The sequence below is a fragment of the Ambystoma mexicanum genome, chromosome 6q (assembly GCF_040938575.1).
Source record: "Ambystoma mexicanum isolate Mex_15411 chromosome 6q, UKY_AmexF1_1, whole genome shotgun sequence".
NCBI lineage: Eukaryota > Metazoa > Chordata > Amphibia > Caudata > Ambystomatidae > Ambystoma > Ambystoma mexicanum.
Genome location: NC_090937.1, coordinates 92903258 through 92927132, shown reverse-complemented (window position 1 = coordinate 92927132; position 23875 = coordinate 92903258). Strand labels below are relative to the sequence as shown.

The window sequence follows — 23875 nt, the reverse complement described above, 5'->3', positions numbered from 1 at the left end:
CCCCACAGGTCCGGTATCCAGTCCTTTCACTGCCCACACTATCAGGGCACACCAACCCTAGGGACGCGGGCCTGTTAGAGATCTTAACAATAATCTGAAGGTTATTTGAGAAAGTCCTCCTCCCCAAGCAACAGAGTTTCATCGTAGACGGACTCAAATCCCCAATACTGAATGGAAGGCTTCACCTTTGAGGGAAAGCATTTCCCTCTGACTGTCAATTATAGTGCATACAACGCTACTGTTATCAACATGCCTAATACTTCAAGGTGATTATGGTTAAAAATCTGCACATCCTGCATCAAACACAGTGGCTCTGCTGAGCTACTTTTTCGAGTCTGGATCTTCCCTAACTCAACACTGTCAGAAAACAGCTTTTCAACTTCAGTATTCCCCAGTGGCTGAACCAATGTATGCTTCCCGCTCACACAGTTTTGATAGTGAAGATGAAAGTAAGTAAAGCTTACACAGTATGTAACAATCCAATAGGTATCACACTGAAAACACCACAGTAATAATTTCATTGCAGACATTCTAAGGGGCAGTCAGATGGACACATCTAAAATCAAAGATGGCGGTGACCCCCAGATATGCTGGTAAGAATTCAACCAAAATAAGTAAAAGAGGAAATTACATCATACATCGGTAGTTGCAAAATTTAAGTAATCAAGCATATTGCACCATCCGAAAGAAGTAATAATCTATTATTCACTCAATGTGGGCACAGAACATTGCCAGTGGATAGTAGATAAAGTTAATTTTAAAAAATTGTGTGCAATCCAAGGCAGTTTCAATATCAAGACTAAGTATGTTATTTCCTAAAAAAGACAGCTTGTACAAATTCTGAGTAGATTGAGAAAAATCAAGATTACTGTCTACGGTTATTATTTGCCTACTCTGAGCTACCACTCCTGAAGAAGCTAACACATTGTAAACCCATCTCGGATGCCGACACATTTGTTCAAACTCTTTTTTTCGCAAACATACTTCGATAGCACCCTACTGGTATAGTTATGTGGTGAAGTCCCATTCCAGATAACGCCCCCAGGCCAAGAGGGAAATATGTAGCCAAGGAATATATTACCAGAGCTGTGCGCTACCTGGAGGCAGTGCAGGGGGTGGGGCTGCAGGGACCCCCTCCATGACCATGAACTTTTGCTAACCTGAGTGCTACGTCCTCAGGCCCACAACACTTACAATGTAGAACAAGACCTTTGTTCTATTATCAATGCTTGATATCGAACTCCTGTATATGGGTGAGAAAAGAGTATACACATTGTAGGGACTGTATTGGATTCGGCAACACCCATGGCACAGAGACTGTAGACCCTGTGTTTGTTTGGGAAAATATTTACACTCTAAGTAACTAACATGAACATTTAAATGCATCAAACAATTATGGGAAAAGAGTATTTGATTTTCTGGGCAGAGCAGAAGCCGGAGGAAAATGGCGTAAATCTAATATCAAATTCTGGTACCCTGACCATTCCAATGTACAATGATGGACCTTGCTCACTTCCACTTTAGGGCCATTCATTTAGGTCTGAAAAAGATTCAAAACCATGTATTGTCCAGATTCTATATTCCTGGTATATATTAACCACTATGAGAATGCTGCGGATCTTCCATATGTGCCTGAAAACACTTCCAAACTGATACCAAAAGCCACTTTGTAACCACTCTCATTCATAGATGTTTCTTTTTAATAGCATCAGGATAGACATTGTTGGAACCTTTGGAACCCTCATGTAGGGGAAAACAGACACATCTCAGTGATACTAGGCTATTCAATCCAGTCTAATACCACCCAGAATATTTTGAAACACTGATACCTTACTTTTTTGGGGTCACCCGTAAGCAGACCGACTTGCGGAATGTTTCAACAACATGTTGAAACCTATATTATGCAAACTAGTAGGCCAGGATGGGAAAACCTGGGATGAGCTAAATCCATGGGTGTTATGCTTAATAAGAGAAACATAACAGCTCTGTACTGTTTCTTTCCCATCTGAGTCTATGTATGGTCAGAACCACAGCAATCTGCCGGCATGTTGCAAACGGCCTGGGAAAAACTGAATGACAATCCCATAAATATTGCTCAAGTTGCTCTGAAGACCAAAGAGCAAATGGCATTTGGTCCGCACCTACATCTGTAAGGATATCCTGGAAGCCCAGAAGTGATGGTGAACTAATTACAATCAAGATAGCAAATTGAGATCTTTCCAAGCAGATGATGGTCACACTCCCTATTTCTGAGAACACATGTTTAGCCCCATGACATGGGCATTATGAAATAATTGAAGTTTTCAAAAAATTATCAACTTCACTTACCTGAGTGTCGAAAGGGCAGGTTTCCATGTGAACTGGCTGAAAGCTTGGAAAAGTGATTTAAATCATTTCCTCTAGCCTGCAGTTCCAACTAATTACCAGCTGCTACCAGGATCGACTGTGGAAATTCAGTCTAAGCTGTCAAACTCCACCCAACAAAATGTCACCAATGTTCTGGAATACTTAAAGAATGTCATGTTGGAGGTCCCAAATAGGTAAAAAGATGTGATCATCATTCCGAATGCCTTCTGGGAAACTAATCCAGCTAAGATCATTTTGCATATCGGAAGGAGAGAAGTGGTAAGAGGAGGTGGAAAAAATACTGAAGCTCAACGTGATTGACAAATCCCACAGTGAATGCGCATTGCCCATCATGTCAATATCCAAATCCGATGACCAGAGATTTTGCATTGATTTTTGTGATGATACTCACCTGTCAGAATTCAGTGCTCATCCGATGCCAACAATCAATGTATTAAGAGAAGCTGGGGGTCTCATTTCCACTCTGGACCTGACTAAAGGATAGCAGGTACCCCTACCAGCAGACCACGAAAAAATGACCTCCTCTGCTATGGACGGAATCATCTGTTATACTGTTTTCTTCTTTGGTGGCATGACTTTCTGGCAATGTTTCAGCTCCTAATGGATCACCTCCTCAGGCATCATTATGATCTTACAAGTTACAGTGATGATGATCTCATCCATTGTATGAGGTGGAACAGAGTGTAAAGGGCCTTTTGGAAAGTGGGGCTTACAGCCAATCTCACCAAATGTAAACTGGCTAGATCCTCATTCATGTATCTAGATTTCACAGTGGGTAGTGGAGTGGCGAACCCACAAAGAGAGTGGCAGAGGAATCGTTAACCTAACTGATGCTAAAGAAAGAGCTGGGGTCCCTTCTATAACTTAATGTGCTTCTACAGAAGTTTGATTCTATCTTTCTCCGAAAAGGCTGGCCCACTTACAGATAACATTAAAAGCTTATTGTCCTAACAAGCATGTGTCAGGAGAAACTGATAGAAACCCGTTTTTTTACTCTTACCAAAAAGTACTTTCTAACCCTCCACTGTTAAGCCTGTGTACCTTTTAAGAAGGTTGGATTAGAAGCTTTAACCAGGGGATAGGACAGCCGATTTGCTACATAAGTAGAAAGCTGTATCCTCAGGTGCCAAAATATCCAGCGATAGAGATGGAATGCTTTCTGATTAAAAGGGCAATTGAGATTTTGAAATACTATCTAATAGGAAGATGGTTAGTCTTTCAATGGACGTGCACCCCTCATATTGTTTTTTAAATTAAGGGCGCTTAACACTCCTGTTTCAGCGCGCCACCATCTTCCTTTATGGTTCAATACAAAGTGACACACTCCTGGTAATATGGACTTCCTGTCACATCTTTATCTGAAGAATCAACCCCCAAGAGGAGGATTTGTGGTAAGGGTATGTGAGGGTGCTCGCTCGGGGTACGTTTCCAGGCCAGGAAAGTTGACCTACTAGGGCCATATCACCAGACCATTGCACTACCTGAAGGCAGTACAGGTTGGGAGCTACAAAGGTCCCTGCCAGAATCATGTCTGTTTATTGAACTGAGTGAGATTGCCTCCAATTTATGAGACTCTGAATGTTGAACTTGACCTTTGTTCTGATGTCTATATCCGATCTCTAACTCCCAAATGAGATAAGAGAAGACACTATGTAGTACCTCTTATTGGCTCGGGACCCACTTGTGTCACGCAGACCCTCGAGTGACGCTGGAATTTGATGTGTAGGAATGTGAACTCTGAAGAACTGAGTGAGAGATTGCCTAATAAGCCTGAAGCAAATGTTAGGAAGAACACTGCCGGAGAAAACACTGCTTGGACCTCTTATATCAATGGTAATTCCTTGGCCGAGGCTGAAAGTCACCGGATGTGGCAGGCAGGAAACCAAATGAAAGGAGTTGGGGAGTGCAAGCAGTGTTTCCCCGAGCACTTATGTAGCACTTGCTGGCAACCTCAAAAGCAGAGTCCATGGGTGCACTGCAAAGGTAAACCCTGGTATCATGGGGAGCAGAGGCAGATCAACACTGCAGAGACATGGGTGAACCCAACAGAAGACCAAATAGCCAATGTAGAGGTAGTATTTGTGCCTAATGCCATCTCAGCGACTGGCCTATTCAAGAGACAACTTAATAGAAGTATAATTTACTGTTCCTAGATTAATGCCTCTTGGCCATAATGGAGGCCCATCTTCCCAACCCTTTCTAGTTATTAAACTAAATATCGGTGATGACTCCTGTGTGTTCTATTGAACCGTCATCACGCTCTCCTTGTGCCTGTATTGAAGATGGGGAGCTGGGCACTACAGCAGGTGAAGAGAAGGTGGGGCAAAAAAGTAGGTTGATGCCATTTCCCTGACTGTAACCGGAATATTGAATTGACAGGTTACTTTGCTGCTGTGTCTGTGTGTTTGATCCAGCAAGCAGATGGGCACAATATCACTGGGATTGTTTTTACCTTGGGGAAGCTGAGGGAGAGAGAAAACTCTAGCACATTACTTTTTGACCTATCCTGATGCTGTTATTTTAGAAAATACTTGAGCAGAATTCCTAGTTCTGTTGTAGTCCTAGTGCTATCGCATCTCCTCACTAGCACCAAAAAAAGGAGCAGCCCTATTCTCAAATGGCATCTGAATGGATGTTAAATGTTAAAGGTATTAATATCGCGCACCGTCACCAATGGAGTTGGTCGCCAGGCGCTCTGGCGGATCTGTAAAACAAGAAGGCGGCGGGGTTGGATTAGTCGGGAGAAGAGGGAGTAGTTGAGTGAGAGAGGTGCTGTGCTGTTGGCGGCTTCAGTTCGGTATACACCGTGTGCTGAGTTTTGGTGGTGTAAGTATTGGCCCGGGGCAAGACCTTGTGTGCTGTTGGTGCTGTTTATGTGTTGTTGGTTTGCTGTTGATGCAGTGTGGTAAAGTGCATGCGGTTTGCTGGGCGACAGTTGGTTGTGTGAAATTTCGGGTGAGTTGGGTATGCAGAGATTTGAAGGTAGGGTTAGTGTGGTGAGAATCCTAGTTGTGGCACATCTTGTTAGATTTTATTTGTATTACTATAGTTGGGATTAGTTACTACTATTCTTTCTTGACCGTCTGACTGTTGTGTGTGTTAGCGCGGCGCACTCCCTACAGTATTCCAATTAACTTTGTATAATGTGATTGGGTGCGTCTCTTCTCCTCCTTTGGTATCGGAGCTGGGGGTTGGGTGGCCCCTATTCCTTTGCTATCTATGTGAAATAGGTCTGTTGGAGCTTTGGTGTGGTACAGGGCCAGGATGCTATTGATGAATCGTCCAAGTGCTTCCGTCTTGGTCTGCCTATGTATTCAGTCTTTAGTGTCTTCCGTTCAGGGCTACCTCTCATCATGTGGTTTGGTATGTCGTGGAGTGTCTTCCTTAGATTCTGTTTGTAGTTGATTGCTTGGTGGGAACCAGGATCGGTATCTTCATTCATCATTGTTTTAACTGTCCCTGTGGGTTATCATCTAGTTACGCAGTGAAGAGCCAAGATTTGAGCAGTTTTCTGAATAGTAGGTGGTTTCTTGTGTTTCTTTGGTAAGTCGTTCCAAGTTTTCGGTGCCTGGTGATATAAAGAGGATCCTCTTGAGTTTTCTTGTGTTGTAGGGTCAGTTCCAGGCGGATGTTGTTGCTTCATCTGAGCGTTCTTGTTGACTGATGTTAGCGTAATTTGTTTCTCAGGAGTTCTGCGCCTTGGATATGTATTGCTCTGTGCATGATGCACATTGATTTGAATTTTATTCAATGTTTTATTGATAGCCAATGTAGTGTTTTTAGCGCAGGTGTGTTGTGTTCTCTTCGGGGTAGTTTTGAGAAGCAGTCTGGTTGCTGCATTTTGTATGCATTGTAGTTTTTTCAGTAGTCATTCAGTTATAGGCTATTGGCGTAATCTACTCTGGACATGACGAGAGCGATGATGGGTAAGTGTTTTGTTGTCAAATGACAGCAACGGAAGGATCCTTTTTTCCGCTCGCAGGAGAAAGAAGCATTTCTGGAGTACAGCGTTTACTTGTGACTCTAGAGTGAGATTGTTATCCATCAGGACCCCCAGATTTTTTACAATACAATCGGCGATAGCACTGGGGTTGTACCTAGTTCTTTTGGACAAGGGATGGAGTTGTTGTTACCTCCTTTTTTTGCGACAATCAGCATTTCTGTTTTGCCTGGGTTCATTTTGAGGTAGTTCGAGTTCATCCAGTTGAATACATCACGAAGGCAGTTCTCTAGTGTTGTGTTTTTTTCTTGGGTGTCTTGTGTTTTGAAGATTTGTGTGTTGTCGGCGTAGTTGTAGCAGGTGCGGCGTGTCTTTTGATGATTTTGCTTAATAGAGATAGGTAGATGATGAATAATAGCAGGGAGAAAGATGATCCTTGTGGTACTCTGCATGTTCTCAGTCAGATGCCCTTGTCCTCCACTTAGCATGGTGGGGCAATTAAGGGGGTACTTCCGCACATTGCATCCCGAATGCACAGAAATTAGGGGCTTCCTCTTCTGGAACCGTCAAAGATGGAGGCGCAATTCATGACGTAGTCAATTCTGACCCTGTCATGATTTCTTTTTTAAGTTGCGGTTTAGTCCGTGACTGTCGCACTTCCATTTCCATCTCCCAAACAGGGCTGGTAATCCTTTTACATTTGTTATTTTTAAGTGAGCATTTAACAGAGGGGTTGGTCCTTTTAAAGACAAAAGACAGGCTCTCAAACACTAATGTATGCAAGAGGGCTGGACACAACGCATTTTTGTGCTACAATCCAGGCCCTCCTGAAATGCGCAGGTCACTTTTAAATACAAGGTGACCTGTGCATTTCAGCAATGAGCGCAGATGACAAAAGTACATTTTGCAATCATTTCCGAGAATCTGCTCCTAATTGTGTTCATCCCAACCACTTCCTCTCTTTGAGAAAACATTTTTGAATCTTTACTTTGTGTGTGGCATGTTTTTTCGGTCTGCCACATTGTCAGAGATCCACTCTACTCTCACTAAATTCTGTCCTCCGTTTAAAACCACAATGCCTCACCAACATCTACAATTCGCCACACTACTCCCAGCCTAATTACACCTCATTGACTCCATTTTAAAACCAGCGATTCTCTTTAAACTTTGCTCACAAACCCAAAAATCTCAGATGGTCCCAGGTTCAGACAAATTAAGTCGGCGTCTAGACTCCAGGCCACACCCTCCCATGAAAATAAATTCCTAAACAATCTTTCCTTCTGCGATATTGTGAATCTCTTGTCGAACTCTTAAATCTGAAATCTGTAGCATACATGGTTACCTCCGTCTGGTGCTCTGAAAACATTCTTTGAATGCTGCCTCCCTTGTGCACGAACAATCGCTGAATTCTCTCATGGCTGTCTGCTAGCTCTTCCTCTGTTTTGTTACCACATGCCTGTCCTAAATGACCTACTGCACTCATGTATCCTCCCTAATAAAATTAACAATGCATTTCCTCAGTGTAAAACAAATTCTCAAATTTCTGCACAGTGCTACGATGTCTACCTGATGTAGTTTGTTCTTTAAATGAATTATCCTGAAAATAAATATCTCCTTTTGTTTTTCTTTCACGCAAAGATAAACTTGAAGAACATGATGGTGGCGACAAGACCGTTGTGGAGAAATTAGCAGAGGAGTATCACAACACTGATGACTTCAAAGAAACGAAGGCTGAACTGGATAAGCTGACGCTAGGGGAAAAAGTGAAAACTACCATATTTACCAGACAGATAACATACAGCACTTCGTTCTTTCACCAGATGAAGTGGGTGTCCAAGCGTACAATCAAAAACCTGTTGGGGAACCCACAAGCTTCAATAGCTCAGGTAACATTGCTAAGCTTTTCAATGATATTAGTTTGGTCCTGCGTCCTTTTAGTCCGTTCAGTTCCAAAATGTGCTTTGATCCAATAAACTTAATGTGAAGAGGCATTCCAATGGCTAGCTTGCGGATCTTGGAATCTGGGAAACTGGGATTTAGAGAAGGAATGAGTATTTGTCCAGAAGTAATTTGTGATTACAACAAATTATCTACCTGTCCCTAAAATATGTGGCGTAGAATCCACATTCTCCAGCTTTTGCCACCAAATGGTAACTGCTTAAAGGCTTGGTATTTTTTCCTTCCCCTGCAGTGCTCGTCCCCCTGGCTCAGAAGACTGCCCTGGTCAATGATCCAGCTCCTCCCCTCCAACCCACTAGCCAATTTGGAGCCATTTGCTCTTCCTTATATTCAGCCCTCCCGAGAAGTCCTAATCATATTCGTCCTCTGCTAAGGATAAAGACAAGGACATCACCTGTTTGTGCCTGTTAGGGCCTCAACAGGGCCAAAGGCCAGAACCCTTGCATTAGGTCCACATCATTGGGACATTGTTTATCTCCTACAGTCACATAACATTTCCGATGCTCACAAGGACCCAGGCCCCTCAACATTCATAGATCTGCCGGGTCTCAGAACCTTCATAACCTCATCAATATCCCTCTTATCACCACCCCTGCTGCTCTCGCACAGCCTGATACTAATCAGCACTCACTCCGCCATCCTTCGGAATGCTGGCGTTGCTGACCTCACTTCCACACACAAGTTCAATGCCATCTTTGTCATTGAAGCATGGCACTCCTCTACCTCCTCCCATGTCTGTAATCCTCTTCCAGCTGGATACAGCATTCAACATGCTGATCACACAAGGAAGGCAGTACCGGATGTGGAAGTTATTCACAAATCTAACTGGGGGGGTGCACCATTCTCGACCCGGGCTCATATAAACTTGCATTGAGCCCCCTCACTTGATACTATTATCACACAGACAGACCGCCACTTTACATCTCATCTATCTCTCACCTAACAGGTGTGGGTCATTCCTTCCATGATATCTCTAATTTAATCACATCGTCATCAACCACACATACAACAAACTTCTTTTATGATCAATCTTAAGAGGAACCTAAGACACCAAAAGCACAAGGGATGCTCTCCATCATCTCGTAGAATCCATGAACACAAAACATGTACTGAGCCTGATCGATATATCACTGGGAAACATACTCAACCTAATCTGTTCTGTATCTCCCTTCTGTATCTCCCTCCTGTATCTCCCTCTTTCCTCCCTTCACTCTGGCCACCCTCTATGGGGTCTCCCTCTTCTCCTGCATCTGATGCCGGAAACCTTGGAGTCATCTTCGACTCCTCTGTCTCTTCCCTCACTCACATCTTGGACCTTGCCAAGTAGGCCCATTTTCAACTCCAGCTCCACCGAGGTCTCCTTCCTTTCTTCACTTTTCCCCAGAAGCTCAACGTCTCCAGAGCTCTGGTACTCTCTAGGCTTGACTATTGCAACAGCCTTTTTCTTAATCTACCCCCTTCCTCTATCCGCCCCCTCCAGCTTGTCCAGAATAGAGCTGTAAGACTTATCCTTGGCCTCACGCCCATGGACCGTATCTTTCCAGCCCTAAACTCCCTCCATTGGCTCTTGGTTGCTGCAAGCATCAAATTCGAATCCCCCTGCATCATCCATAAGGCTGTCTTGGGCCGAGGACCAATTTATCTACAACTTGCTCTGGCCAAATACTTTCTTTCCAGATCCTTATGCTCCTCCGGCTCCAATTCTGTGTGTATCAGGCACTTTTCTAAGCAGCGAGCTGGTGGCAGATCTCTCCTGGGCTGGCTTCCTCCTCTGGAACAGCCCCCCCACCCCCTCCTCTCCATCTTGAGTCAGATCTCCTCAAATTCCGGAAACTCCTCAAAACTTACCTCTTCAGCTCCTCCACCCCTAGCCCCCAACTCCCGTGCTAACACCACACAGTCGCTGAGATTAGTGGCCTGGGACATTATGTGTCCATCTGGGTCCCGGCCTTCCTCCCAATCGCCTTCAGCCTACCGCCCCATCGTAGTACTTGCCTCGGGCACCTATTGGCTTGTGTTCTCACAGGTCTCCACTTACTAAAGGCAGGTGGTCACTCTGTACTAAGCGATCTCTGCCAGGCACTTACTGTTGCACACATCTGGCACTTACCCCTTCCCTGTCCCTCTGTCTCTCCCTGCACTTACACGCTCTGAATGCTTACAAGGCCTAATAGGACCGCCTGTTTCCTGTACATCTGCGTTTATTCTTTTTGCATTTTGTGCCCATGTTCGCTCCTCTTTCCCCTGTGGGTGCTTTGAAACACAATTTTTGATGTATAGGTGCCTTACAAATGTACAATAAATAAAATAAATAAATAAAATGCCTCAACCAGACCCCACTTGACAGGACAGACCATTATGCCATCCCTATCCTTGTTACACATACCTCCTGACCACTACGGGGCAGGGGGAAGCCCACTGTCTTCCTACCACTTCATTAACTATGTTCCCTTGGGATCATCAGAAGAGTATTGTGACGCTAGTAAGCTCAACTGACCCCCAATGTCAGTTCATTATTGTCAAACTTAAATCAAATTATGAAGGAACTGTTAAACATACATGCCCCCTAAAACAAAGTCATGCCAGGGTTTAACCCTCTGCCCCCTTTTACACAAGAACTGGCTGACAAATGCACTATTCAAGAAAATAACACATTTTGGTGCCAAACACAAGCACAAGGACCATCTCACCTTAAAAGTATTAGGTAGTACTGTCTGGGCACTCCTTGCTGAAGCTAAAATGTTGCATTACTCCATGACTATTGAGGCAGCCACCAAAAGAAACCCTCTTGAGGCCGTCAAACACTGCTCTGAACCAATAATCCCTAGTACCACAGGAAAATGTAACGCAATTAAAAACGTCATTACCAAGATAGGTAAAATCAGACAACATATGGCTTTGTCAAAACATGTGGCCCCCGTGCTCCCAATCCCATCTTGTGCAACACAATCCTAGACAACCTTCACACTACTCACCTACAAGGACCTATCTGATGGTCTTGTGTAACAAAAAGCTATTTCAAACAAAGACAACATCCTTCCTGCAGCCACCATGAGAAAGTTGTCAGGATGTGTTCTTAGCGCTCTACAAATAGTCAATTCCTTTTACGACTAGGACCTCTTTCCAAGCACCTTAAAAACAGGATTCATCCACCCAATCCTCAAAAAAATAAAAACTCTAGACGCAGGCGGATTTGCCAACCACTAGCTGATCACCAGCCTTCTATTCATTGATGAAGTTACTGAGAAGGCAATTGCCAACACACTCCACAATTGTACTACCCAATATGGCCTGCTCTCTGACTACCAATCTGAGTTTAGACCCAGATGCATCACAGAAACTGCCACCATGCAGGTTATAGACGATGCTCCCCGAATCATGGATGATGGTGAGTCTTGCTTCTCCTTGACCTTTGCTGCTTTTGACAAGGTCGACCACTTCACTATGCGCAGAAAGAATGCGTTCACAGGCACAGACCTCAACTGGTTTGCTTCCTATGTCTTGGATAGATACCAAGCAGTACAGATGAGTAATTTCAGATCGAACCATCACCTAGTCACTTCAGTGTTCAAAAGAGAGCAATGTGCTCCCCATTTATTTTGGAACCACACCGGTCGGTTCTCAACAACCCTAATATATCATTTGACCAGTACGCTGATGATACTCACTTCAAATTAAATTGTGTTTAAGAAATTTCACACTCCAGCAACTGCCACGCCTCCATTCAAGCTTGGATTGCAAACAACTACCGGACACTCATTCCCACTCAGTCATCCGATTCAACAGGAGGCCATCCAATGGTGGCTGAATGGCATGCACGTTGATGCATTCACACCTCAGTTGGCCCGATGTGCCAAATCACTTGACTTAATTTACAGCAATATATCTGTATGGCAACTAATCAACAGAAAAGGTCAAACTGCTTGGTATCAGCTAGCTCTCCTCTGGAAGATGAAAGCCTTCCTCACACCCAAGGAAACAGAATCATGGTCCATGCTCTGGTAATCTCACTTCTCGATGGAGGGAGCACCCTCCATACTGAGGTCCCAGCCTCACACATTTGCGCTGCCCCCGTCCGAGTTGTTCACAAAACTCCAATCCACACACTGCAAAACTATCTGAATCAGATATAAGGCAACTAATTCCTGAGCACCAGCCTAGCTAGCCACAAAACCTGGGGGCTCAAGGAGGACACATTCATCTAGGAGCCAGATATTTGCAAGTCTTGCAAACAAACTTGAATTTAAATAGAACACCAGGAAACTGGCCTTCTCTTGCTATGCCCCAACCCACTGAAACACCATCCTGGTGGCAATCAAGACTGGTCCAACGCTCCTGCAGTTCAGGAAGGAACTCCAGACCCTGCTCTTTGGAGAACACCTAGGGGTCACTTGGGACCTTTTACTCCTAGGTGTATATACCCCCCAGTGGTATGGGATATCCAAGCGACTAGAATATGTAATCTCCGCTTCCACCGGCCTTTGTCAACTTCACCTGACTTGTACACTGCTCCTTTGCTTCCTAGTTAGGTTTGCGCTGTATAAACCCAAATTCAAATATGAACAAATTGTATGTATGTATATATATGTATGTATGTATATATATATATATATATATATATATATATATATATATATATATATATAGCAGGTTTGCAATGTGTCAACTAGAACTTACCCAATATCATCTTCCCACTCCCCAAACCAATCAATTCATATTGTGTAATGTTTCGGCCCAACTTTACTAACAAGGATGTTAAATTATTCCTCTCATCATTGGATTGGCTTGTTGACATTGGCCAGAGTTTCTTGGGATTCCTTTTTCCACCTTCCTTCTATCGCATTTATGTTGGCATTACTTTTTCTGAGAAGCCTTTTTACTTTGTCGGTTGTTGCAGCTATGCCTCTCCTGTTTCATCAATTGTCACACCTGTAAGGTTGTGGTGGGTTTGTAATAATCAAATCTCTTTGCTAAAGTATAGGGTCTATTTGCCAGCATTTGAAGGTATTCTGCAAATGTATTGTAAGGATTTGGGACATTAGTTATTTTGGAAATGATTGATAAAACAGCGTGAGCCGCTTCCACAGACGTGATTGCTTCGATAGATGCTATTAGCTCTTTGCTGTAGGTCAGTATCCCATCAGTGTCGGAGTAAACCCTGTGAAACGCCCTCGAGCTCGAAAGGCCTTAGCGGTGCCCTTTGATATTCTGGATATCCTCCATGATTGCTTTGTAAATGCTTGACCTTGTGACAAGCCTTACACTCGAAGGCCCTTAAGCCTTATGGTGTTAATTGGTCTGACCCTTTTCTCATAGCCCCGCTTGTCTCCTTGACCTCATTAGCTTTGGACGTGGAACGCATTCCTTAAAGTGGCTCTCAGTTCATTACACCGCATCTGCTGATCCTGCTCCAGAGGGCTCTGATATGATCCTTGTTTTCTGCTGCAAGTGTCTTATTACTTGAATTATCCACTGGTATTTAGTCCGCGCCCTGGCTCTTGCTAAGGCAGCAGGGTTTATCCCCGGCTTTACATTTCTCTTTCGTACATTAATGCTTTTCTGAGCTGCCTGATGCCGCCATTCTGCTTTGATTTTTAAAAAATGTTTTATTAGTTCATAAGAAATGTTGTTGTTAAGATCTAAATTAGGTAGATTAGCCCAGTAATCCAGCCTGCATCTCATAGCTTGCCATATGCTTTCATCTAACAATGCATGATGTGTTTTTGTGTGGAATCCACTTAGCTAAATACTTGAGGTTTATAAATCACTGTTTTCAAATATTGATGAAGATTATGTGATCTAAAATGTATTTTAAGCCTATAAGAATTTGAGTTAAACTGAACTTCCGCAAAGGATAGTGAGAGTACGGATAACTTGTAGCCCTTGTAGAAATGAAAAGGGGATCACACCACCATGTCATTTTTTGTGGATTAATTATTCTAATATACATCCAGCAAATCTAAATACTTGTGCTCAATCCCATGTAATTATTTGAGTCCTAACTTATCACAGCCCTTGTTTCACTAGAATTAAATTCTCTAAGCAGTTACACACTGAATGTAAACGGTAACATTGTCCAGCCAGTCGACATTTTAAGATGTGGGTAGGCCTCTTAAACTATGGCTGATCAGAGCGTTCCTCACTGTGTGTATTTAACACTACAATTGTTGTAATATTAGATGGACAGTTCTGAACGCATCACACCACCACCCACCATGTTTATTCCTTCCTTCCTTCCCATGATTGTGAATGCGTATGCAGCGCCACAAGGCAGGTTTATGTGTCTAATGAATGAGTGAAAAGCATTATCTTACAGGCGTTCAAAATAAAGATGACAATCCTCCATCCTCTCCACATGTGGATGCACGTACAATACAGGAAGGAACGTTCCCAGAGTCGGAGGAGGCAACCAAACACTGTGAGAGCGTCTAATGAGGTCAAAAGAGATCGAACTGTGAACTCCATTAAATAGTACAGGTTCAGGAGGACCAATCCAGACAGATCAAGGTTCTTTTTTGAGTAGACTCATGTTTGAAAATCTACAATTTGGTCGAGCTATTTTTGATCTTTCTTTTTTTGTTATGGGGTGTCCGGTCCCTCCTCCCTCCTTATCACCCTTCCTTGTCCGAACCATTTTGGCATCTCTACTTGCTTACACGCTGATATATACGTATACATGTATCCTGGGCATACAATGTGTACGCAAAAACATTTCCAATTAGAGTTTGAAAACGGTACAGTGCTCACAGTGATGAAATGGGCCTCCTCTGGTCAGAGAAAAAAAAACCCAACTCGGGCGTCTTTATTTTCCCCTTCCAGAGAGACGTGAGGCAACTCACTGTAAAGATTACATGTTCTGGATCTGTGGACTTTACATGATTTAGGTGTAATGGTACTACATTATAAAGGTTCATTTGTCACAATTTACCAGTCAGACAATTTCTACAGATTCTTAAACCCTGGCCTTCATCAAACTTAGGATAGTTGCGCTTTTTGCTCTGCCTGCTTGCTTAGAAAAAAGGCGACAGTCTACATACACAAATTGAAAAACACCTGTGACGATACTGGTAGACAAATAGAAAAGTCACTCAGAAGTTCTCCACCGTCAATGGTGACTGTTTGCGCAATGATGCTGTACAGATGCTGTAAAGGAATTTAGGTTCAGCGGTTGTTGAAATTATTTGAATTTACAAATTGCAACTCCACCAGCAAAATGTGTGGCATCCACGACTGTGCCGATTGATCAGTCAACTCACCTGCATGGTGAAAGTGTGAATTGGGGAGCATAGGGGCAGCATATACAAACGCACTAAATTAGCCCCTATAATCAAATATTGCCTGAATAGGGAAGAAATACAAGAGGAATATTTTGGTTTCTAATTGAGCAAATAAAACGAAGTCCACGTGGTGTCAATATACTAAAGCGCCTGACACTGAACAATTCTGGATTGTTTCCCTTAATACAGTATTGTGTGGCCTTAACGAGGAAATAAAGTGGCATGCTCTATTATGTTGGGTACAATATATGAGCGCATGTTCACATTCGCATCAGATATGAATATATTGACTTCAACACTTTTAAAAAGCACTTGCGGACTTATTTACTGTGTAATTGTGTGTGCTCAGGGTAAAAAATCGCCACACTGTTTTTGTGAAATACGCCTTTCTGCTTTAGATTGCCAACAATACAAACTAAACCGATCAAATTAGAATTCAGCACCAGCTGACATAAGCATGTCCTGGAGGGTTGGCAATGAAAAAGCTGCAAAAATGTGTTGAGCTTAAGCTGTGCCCAGCGAGAAAGAAGAGGTGTTCTTGTTGTGATGCTGGCATTCATGTTACTTAAATGGGAGCTCCGATGAGCCTCTGCCACCCTCAATCACGTCTGCTCCTAGGCCTCATTCCAGGGCAGTAGTTCCCCTTTAATTTGGCGCTCGGCTACTTCTGCCTTCTTATGTATTCACTGACCTCTCCAGTGATGTCGCTCCCGGTGCAGTAGTGCCCACCAAAGGCAGCTAACTGGGGTAGGAAATTATCTTCAGACCTGGGCACGAGCGGCCGGAAGCACCAACAGTGTCAATAGCAAATGGCAGGACTGAATACCGAAAGGGGCCATGAATCTTTTTGGTACAGTGCCAACCCAAAGTTTAAGTAAAGAAATGGCCCAGGGATGTGCGCTGGGGGGCGTGGCACGTGTTTAGAAAAAAAATAGCATTGAAGTTCCCCATTAACCATGAGTTATACCAGCTCTCGGCCACGTGTGACGTGTGTTTGTGTGTCCATTTATATAACGTCTCACACAGAATTGCAATTTCAGAAGACACTGGCAGCAAAAAGGTTATTTTAAAAGTACACATTTTAATAATACGCTATGAAAAGCTTGTGCTATTGGCGAGTTACCTAACCTGCGGACACCGTGACTGTTCTTGGAACAGGTGCATTGCTTCTCCAGCAGTGACGCTTCCCAAACCTTCTTGGGCAGGGAAACGATTGCACCGTTTTTCCAGTTTCCATATGGGGACAAGATAATCATTACTGTTAATAATGCATTCCCCCAATGAGTCCCCCGGGAGTTTATCGGACTTCTCTCAGCAAGTTGTATGCTAGCCAGCATTAACAATCGAAAGGCATGTAATGATGTCTTCTTAATATTGCGTTTTCGCCAAAGTGCTTTACGTAGAACATGTTTACATGCAATATCACCCAACCGAAGTTGGTACTCCCATGCGATATACCGCTCAGTTTGTTGAGCATGAACCATCGCTTTTTCCCACCTTTAATGTAATATAAGTGAATACATGCAAGCCCTTAATGTCTATACAAATACCTGCTACAGTCTGTGACGTTACGACTCGCCTGTTGTGAAGTGGCAACACTACACGTTCTGGAGACCAAGTTGAAGTCCTCAGTCAGAGGCAGCGTGCTTTAAGGCAATATCACCTTTGAGTTGTGATGTCACTGTCCCTGCTGCCAGCCTGTACACAGTGTGGGAGGCTGCTCTGAAGTTACTACGATGGACAGGGGAAGGGGAACTTTGGCGGGAGAAATAGAAGTAGGTTTAAGTTGAGCAATCCACGATTGGCAGCATGTTCTTGAAGAGTGGGGTCTTCAGGTCCTGGCTGTCTGTTCTGAAACTTGGTGGCTGGGTTGAAGGGCTTGAGTTTGCAGAGGAGCATGAGCCGGTGCCATGTTGTTTGGGTCTTCTTGCCGCTGTGTTTTGAACGAGAGGTTGGAGTTGATGGTCATGCTGTGAGATTTTGCTCTGGGCGAGAGCTGGGTGCTGACTCGGTTGAGTTCTGTGTCTGTAAGCTCTTTCTGGACTTCTGCATGCTCGGTGATATTTCAGGGGAGAAGCAATTTGGTCTTTGCTGGGTTGAGCTCCAGGTAGGGGCTTGGCTTCCAAGCTTGGATGAGAGAGCGAGACAATGCTTGAGGTGATGGATGTTGTGGATGCAGCAGTTGATCTTTAGGTAAAGCTGCGTAGTGGTGTTTCTGTACTTTGGTGTTGGCAAGGAGTTACACCCCACATTGCAAATAAAGGCTGACGATGTTCAGCGACATGATGGTGCCTTGTGGACCTCTGCAGGTGACTGGGTGGTGCATGGGTCTGTTGGGGGCCAAATGGATGAGGTGGTGTCTGTTGGAGATGTAGGAGGCAAACCACTCCAGGACTGATCTGTTGAACCTCTTGTGGGTGGCGAGGATGTTGACGAAGGCCTTCATGGTTAAGATGTGGCAGAGATGTTGCGTAGGATGAATGGGCCGTGGGTCGCATTGCCCACCGTGTGGAAGTTGCAGTACATAACTTGAATGATGCCTTTCTCTGTGCTGCCTTGTGCTCTGGTTCCAGATGTGTAGTCCTGCAGGAGATTGTTTTGCGTGATCCTTTCTTGTAGCTGGGTGGCAATGGTCTTGAAACATTAAAACATGAAATGGCGTGACTAAGTTTTAAATTTCCTTTTTTCTGGACCAGCCTTCTCTGACAATTCAGTCGTTAGTTCATGAGAAGACATTCGTGGTAGTATGTTTTCTTAGACCACTGTCTGAGTATATTGCAGAATAGTAGGAATCGATCGGCTTTTTACAACATACTCTACACCACAAAGGTTTGCAAATGCATTTTAGTAACCTGCGCGTAGTGTGTTTGAAGCTGTGTATTTGGGTGTATTTTCCAAGATACATTAAAAAAGAACTCTACAAAAATTAGGAATATTAAAAATGAAGATGTAAAAATACCTTTTCCGAAAATAAGCTATAAATGAAGAAAACGAAAAAATATCCCGACATTAATATTTAATAAAAACAAAATCATAAAATAGACCAAGTAAATAAATACTGCAGGTGATGAGTATGGTTCAGAGCATGTGATCAGATCACAGGAGGGCTGCAATGGTGTTTTAAGGGCCTGGGCTGCCTGTGTCCCTTCATTCAGATGGCATGCATTCATGTCCAGAAATCAGTGCAAATGATCCAGTAAAAGGTTTAGATGGGGCGCTAGGATGAAGTTTCTCGTTCAAAACAAATGCATGGATGGGCACACAATTTGATTTTTTTTTTTTAGGAAAAATAAAATGGTATATTTAGATATGTTTACTTTCTTTATTTAAAATGTCTTTATTTGAACTGTTTTCATTGCTTTCAATAAAAAATGAGTACTTTATTTGTACATAAGTATAATAAAGTAAAATGCATTATTTTCACCTCTTAATTTTTGCAACTTCACTTTCAGTTCAGGATATTTTCTGACACACAACCATTTTCCAAACCTTCACATGTTCCCCTTATTCTGCATACCTGCAACAGTTACATGTTCTGCATCACAGGGATTAAGGGACCTGGTGGGTGGTAAGGGTGATGTTGCCGTTTCTAGAGAATAAACTACCCCCACTCATAGGCAGCCAGTATATTGCAAGTCACTGCAGGGTTCAGTGAACTTAAAGAATAATGCAACCTTTGGTATTGTTACTCTTCGTGGTCACGGAACTCCTCTGGCTGTCAGTGGTCGTATGACTATAAACACTGTCAATTATTTTCTCAATACATTACAGCCCTAATATCGGTTCACAAGCCTATAAAGGAAGTCCTTAATACACTATAGCAGCAGTAACCGGATTACTCTTTTGTAATAAGTGACATCATTAGTGCAACGTTTCACTTGCGTTGTCATGTCACAGTGTTTGCCATGTGAGGCAGTGCTGGTCATTGTGCCGGCTCTCGGCGGATCCGGGATCCGGCAACAGATATGGAGCCGGATCCGAGATCCGGCACCGGAGCTGGATCTCGAGATCCGGCCAGAGTCAGGCGCCCAAGACCATGAAACGCACTGGAATACTTAAAAAAAAAAAAAAAAAATATATATATATATATATATATATATATATATATATATATATATATATATATATATATATATATATAGCGCCCGAGACGGGCAGCATTGCCTTTTACCGCCGCTTTGGCACTGTTGTGTAATGCACAATGTTCGCGAGCATTGTGCATTACACACCAGTGCCAAAGCGGCGGTAAAAGGTAATGCTGCCGTCGCTTTTTTTTTTTTTTAACGTATTACAGCATTGTTGGATGTCCACTATGAGACGCCCCTCTAGACCACACACCCCTCGCCCCCCGAACCCCTCCCCCATCCGGGCCCTTGTGTTGTGGGATCCCCCACCACATTTTTTCCATTTCCACCACTGGTGTGAGGCAATAAACAAGCGGAAACCTAGTTGGCACTGGGGACCTTATTTAAAGCCATCACTCGCTTCTCGAATGGCCTTCATTCGGAATGGTTTTCTGCGACGTTTCTGAACTGTCTGACAGTATGTTTATTGTGTGTGCTGATCGAGCATAATAGAGGATAGCAAGAGTCAGTCAGCATGGTATTATTATTTTAACCACAAAATGGCTTTTCCGCGTAAAGTATTCAGTTGCTTAAATATTTAAAAGGCCGTCTGCGCTTTGTGATTGTGGATTGTGTGACAACAATTTACAGATCAATACATTTAAACGTCGTATTATAGCATATCCGGCAACTGTAAGGTTAAGAGTCCTGAGATTCGGGAAATGTGGGGTTAATAAGGAATGTTTAACATCTGAGAATTTCGGGTCTAGATGTATGAATGGCCAGCAGTTGTCTTTAACTATTGTTTTAGAAACATATAGAGAAAAGGTGAAGTAATCTGTAATTTAAAAAAAACACAAATACCTAATATGTAATTACATTTTTTTTCAACACACCACAAGCTGAATATTATTGCGATTTCTTTTTTTTTTTTTTCAGCCAGACATATTCTCTAATGATTATGCGTATCAATGACTGGATCATCTGCTTTAGTAGAGCAAGAAAGAATGTTCAAGTATTAAAGTGTAGGGAGGTGCAGCCATGCATTTTAAGAAATAAAATACCCCCTACTGATGATCTTGAGTCCTACTTAGTTAGGAAATGTCCCGGTTGCCCTAGTGTGTTGTGTGTGCGCCTTTAACCTTTCCTGCCAGCAGCAACACTTTCTCGTCGGAAAATCTGTTTACTCAAAAAAAATGCAGCTCCTTGCTCTGACTCCTAACACTCGGGACAACACGCTCGCCTTGGAAGCAAGACGACACGGAGCATCACAGGTTCGATCCCCGGGTCCGCGCTTTGAAACTTCGCGTTATAAATAACCTATCATATCATAACAAGCAAGTCAATTCAATCATGGTGTAAACAAAGCAAAAGAGCTGGACGCCACCTTCAGGCAGCAACGCTGAAAGTGTGTGGAAACGTACATATTGCTCTTTGGACTGCAGCAGACAAGTTGGGCTTGACATCCCAAACTCAGCCGCAGACCCTGCTTTGGGACTTGCACCTTGGGGTTTGGGGGGAGGGAGGAGGAGGCTGTCACCAAGTCACCCACACTTCACCGTGGTCTGCCTTTCTTTGTTCAGCTGTGCAGAGGCCAATAAACCCGTCCCTTGATAATCTGCAGCCACTCGCCCTTCCCTGTATACCACAGTAGGAAGCTGCAATGGGACTGCTGGTATGCACATATTCTCCAAGGAGGCATCATTGTTCACAAACTAAAGGCTGCATCAGTTGAAATGGGCACTTGTTGGCCAAAGGCCAACCTCTCCAAAAGGCGTTCAACAGCACAGGCATGCTTTACCCTGCTTTCGGCTCTTTGGTCTGGGGCAGCGAATATGCCAGTAGATGAATCCCGTTCAAGTTGGGGCTCGTGTCATGCAACCGGGGAAATCACCTATTGGAATTTGCGTTAGGAAAATCCATCCTCCATTATAATGTTTGCGCCATACGGCTAAAATTACCTTGTGGCGCGCTGAATACCTGCCTCCCATTCTGTATGTTATATATTCATTGTAGGTTAAGATATGCGCTCCTGTGGAGCAAAAGTCCACCCACTGAAATTAGACATATTTGATATTTTTCCACCATCAAAACATTGTTGTAGGTAACGTATGCAAGAAGGTTTTCCTAGCTTTAGGTAAGTAGGCAACGGTACCCCAAACATAATTTTGAAATTAGCTTCCCACTAGGGATGGCCTTATCTCTGGCAGCACCCCGGCCAAAACAAAATGTGAGTACCGAAGCTGGGGGCTTGTAACTTAAATAGGGTGGTGCCAGCCCCTGCTTTTGGAGGGCGTAAGCCTCCCACTTTGAGGAGGGTACAGGAAACCGGAAGCACTCAGCCCTGATATCTGAGTGCTAAACCCTGGGCTCAGATGGGAAAAAGGTGCTACCAAGATCCTGTCAGATTTTTCGCCTCTGAGAGCACACTATTTATTTACATTTAAACATTCATTAACATGGCAGCAGCAGCAAACCTACAATGGCAGACAGTGCTTAATTTGTAAAAACATAAGTGCCAGGCCCAAATATTTTCTACCACTCTTGTGACACTGTGGGTGGGCACCCCTGCTGCCACCACCACCCATAGCTGCTCCCCGCAGTGTCGACATGTTTGGGGTTACACTGCAGCTTGCACCTGCTCATTGTGGGTGATGGATGCACTGACTATCACCACTTCATAATTAAATGATTCTGAGACAATAAGTGCCGGGGCTCAAAGATAGGTGCCATGGCCGAGTCTTGGAGAACACCCACACACATTAAGAACTAGGGGCAGAGGACATGGAATAATACATAACATGTGTGACCTCCCCTCACACATATTATGTAATTCCTGTTCTATCTGTACATACTGTGTATATTGTTTACTGTGTACTTTGTGTAATTGTGCAATCTGCTTGCCTTTTTAGTCTTATTCTATACAAATTGCCTTATCTACAACTTATTGCATAAAATGTATGTACCTGCACAGCAATGTAACCTAAGCTGAACAACCATTTTGATGCCTATTGCGCCCTGATACCTTCGAGTCTGGCGCGCTTTACAAATATTAAACAAACAAACAGAAGCTCTCCCAACCCCCTGGCGATATCAATACTCTATCCCTATAATGACTAGATTTCAAAATTGTCAACCAGCCACCCTTCAAAACGAAATTGGAGGCTAGATCCACCACTGTGTCAGCTTAGGGAGAAAAAAAAAGAAAAGCTCCCAGCACAGGATGCTTTTCTGTCCTGACAACCAGGGCTGACCCAGGAAACTCCCAGACTTGCTTCAGAAGTCTTGGCATGAGACTGAATGCAGAAGCAGCCATCCCCATATCCTGTTCAAAAGATCATCCAATTTACAGACATTTTTTTTAATGATAAGTATTGTGACCAAGGAAAACAGCAGAGTCCAACTTCCATTGCTCACTCAAAAGGATTTCCTGCTGAATCCCTATAATTCTTAATACGAATGCCTACAATTTTAAATTTGAATCATGCATTTTGCAAAAACGCAAAGAGCATTTTGCAAACATAAGAAAGGCTTATGTTCCTAAAATGCAATTTGCTTTTATGCAAAATGCATGGTTTAGCTAGGACCCTTGGCACCAGCCTCCTCCTCCCCCTGGGAAAATGTAGAGCCCAGAGTATTTTATTTTTGGGCAGCAGTGCACTATTCCAGTGAAAAACTCCCCTCCCTAACACAGAAACATGGAGCTTTTCACTTTAATAGAGCACCGTCACCACGTCAGTTTAGGGAAGACTTTCAAAGGCTGCCCCATACTGGAGTGGCAGCAGACACCTATTCAAGTCAATCAATCAGTAACTTTAGTACATCCTAACAGATACAACAAAATAATAAACAAATATCAATGGCAGTGCATCCCTCCATGTCATAATGTGAGAATTCCAACCCCAAGACCGCAATACTCAACCATTGGCCAACGGGCAAATATCTTAGTTAATGTATCTTCCAGCTGGCTAGAGGTCCCAGGTTCCCTATCCATATGGACCTTCCCCAGGTCTTTTTTCCCCAATGGCTCTCCATTTGCACCGGTTAGTACAGAATACTGAGGCCTGTTTTCAGGAATATAGTCCTTCTTGTACTGAGTATAGACGCACATTTCAGTCGTCCTGATACGTTTTGGGCAGCGTCTCGTGTTGATGCCCAGAATGCAATTGGCTGCTTTCTGGTCCCTGAGTTCCATCCGTAGGAAGTCATAGCGGCTCTCCCCCTTACAGTGCAGTATGGTGCAATTTACAATGGCTTCTCGAATTACG

At 43.5% G+C, this 23875-nt stretch overlaps 1 protein-coding gene across 5 annotated transcripts in view; it reads left to right on the top strand.

The window, feature by feature from the left end:
* Positions 1-23875, top strand: part of LOC138515801 (broad substrate specificity ATP-binding cassette transporter ABCG2-like) — a 647435-nt gene that overhangs the window by 495232 nt on the left and 128328 nt on the right. For all 5 annotated transcript variants that reach the window (XM_069630535.1, XM_069630533.1, XM_069630536.1 and 2 more), the window contains one exon: positions 7946-8193. In XM_069630535.1, the coding sequence (XP_069486636.1) occupies positions 7946-8193 (248 nt within the window). The remainder of the gene's footprint in view (positions 1-7945; positions 8194-23875) is intronic.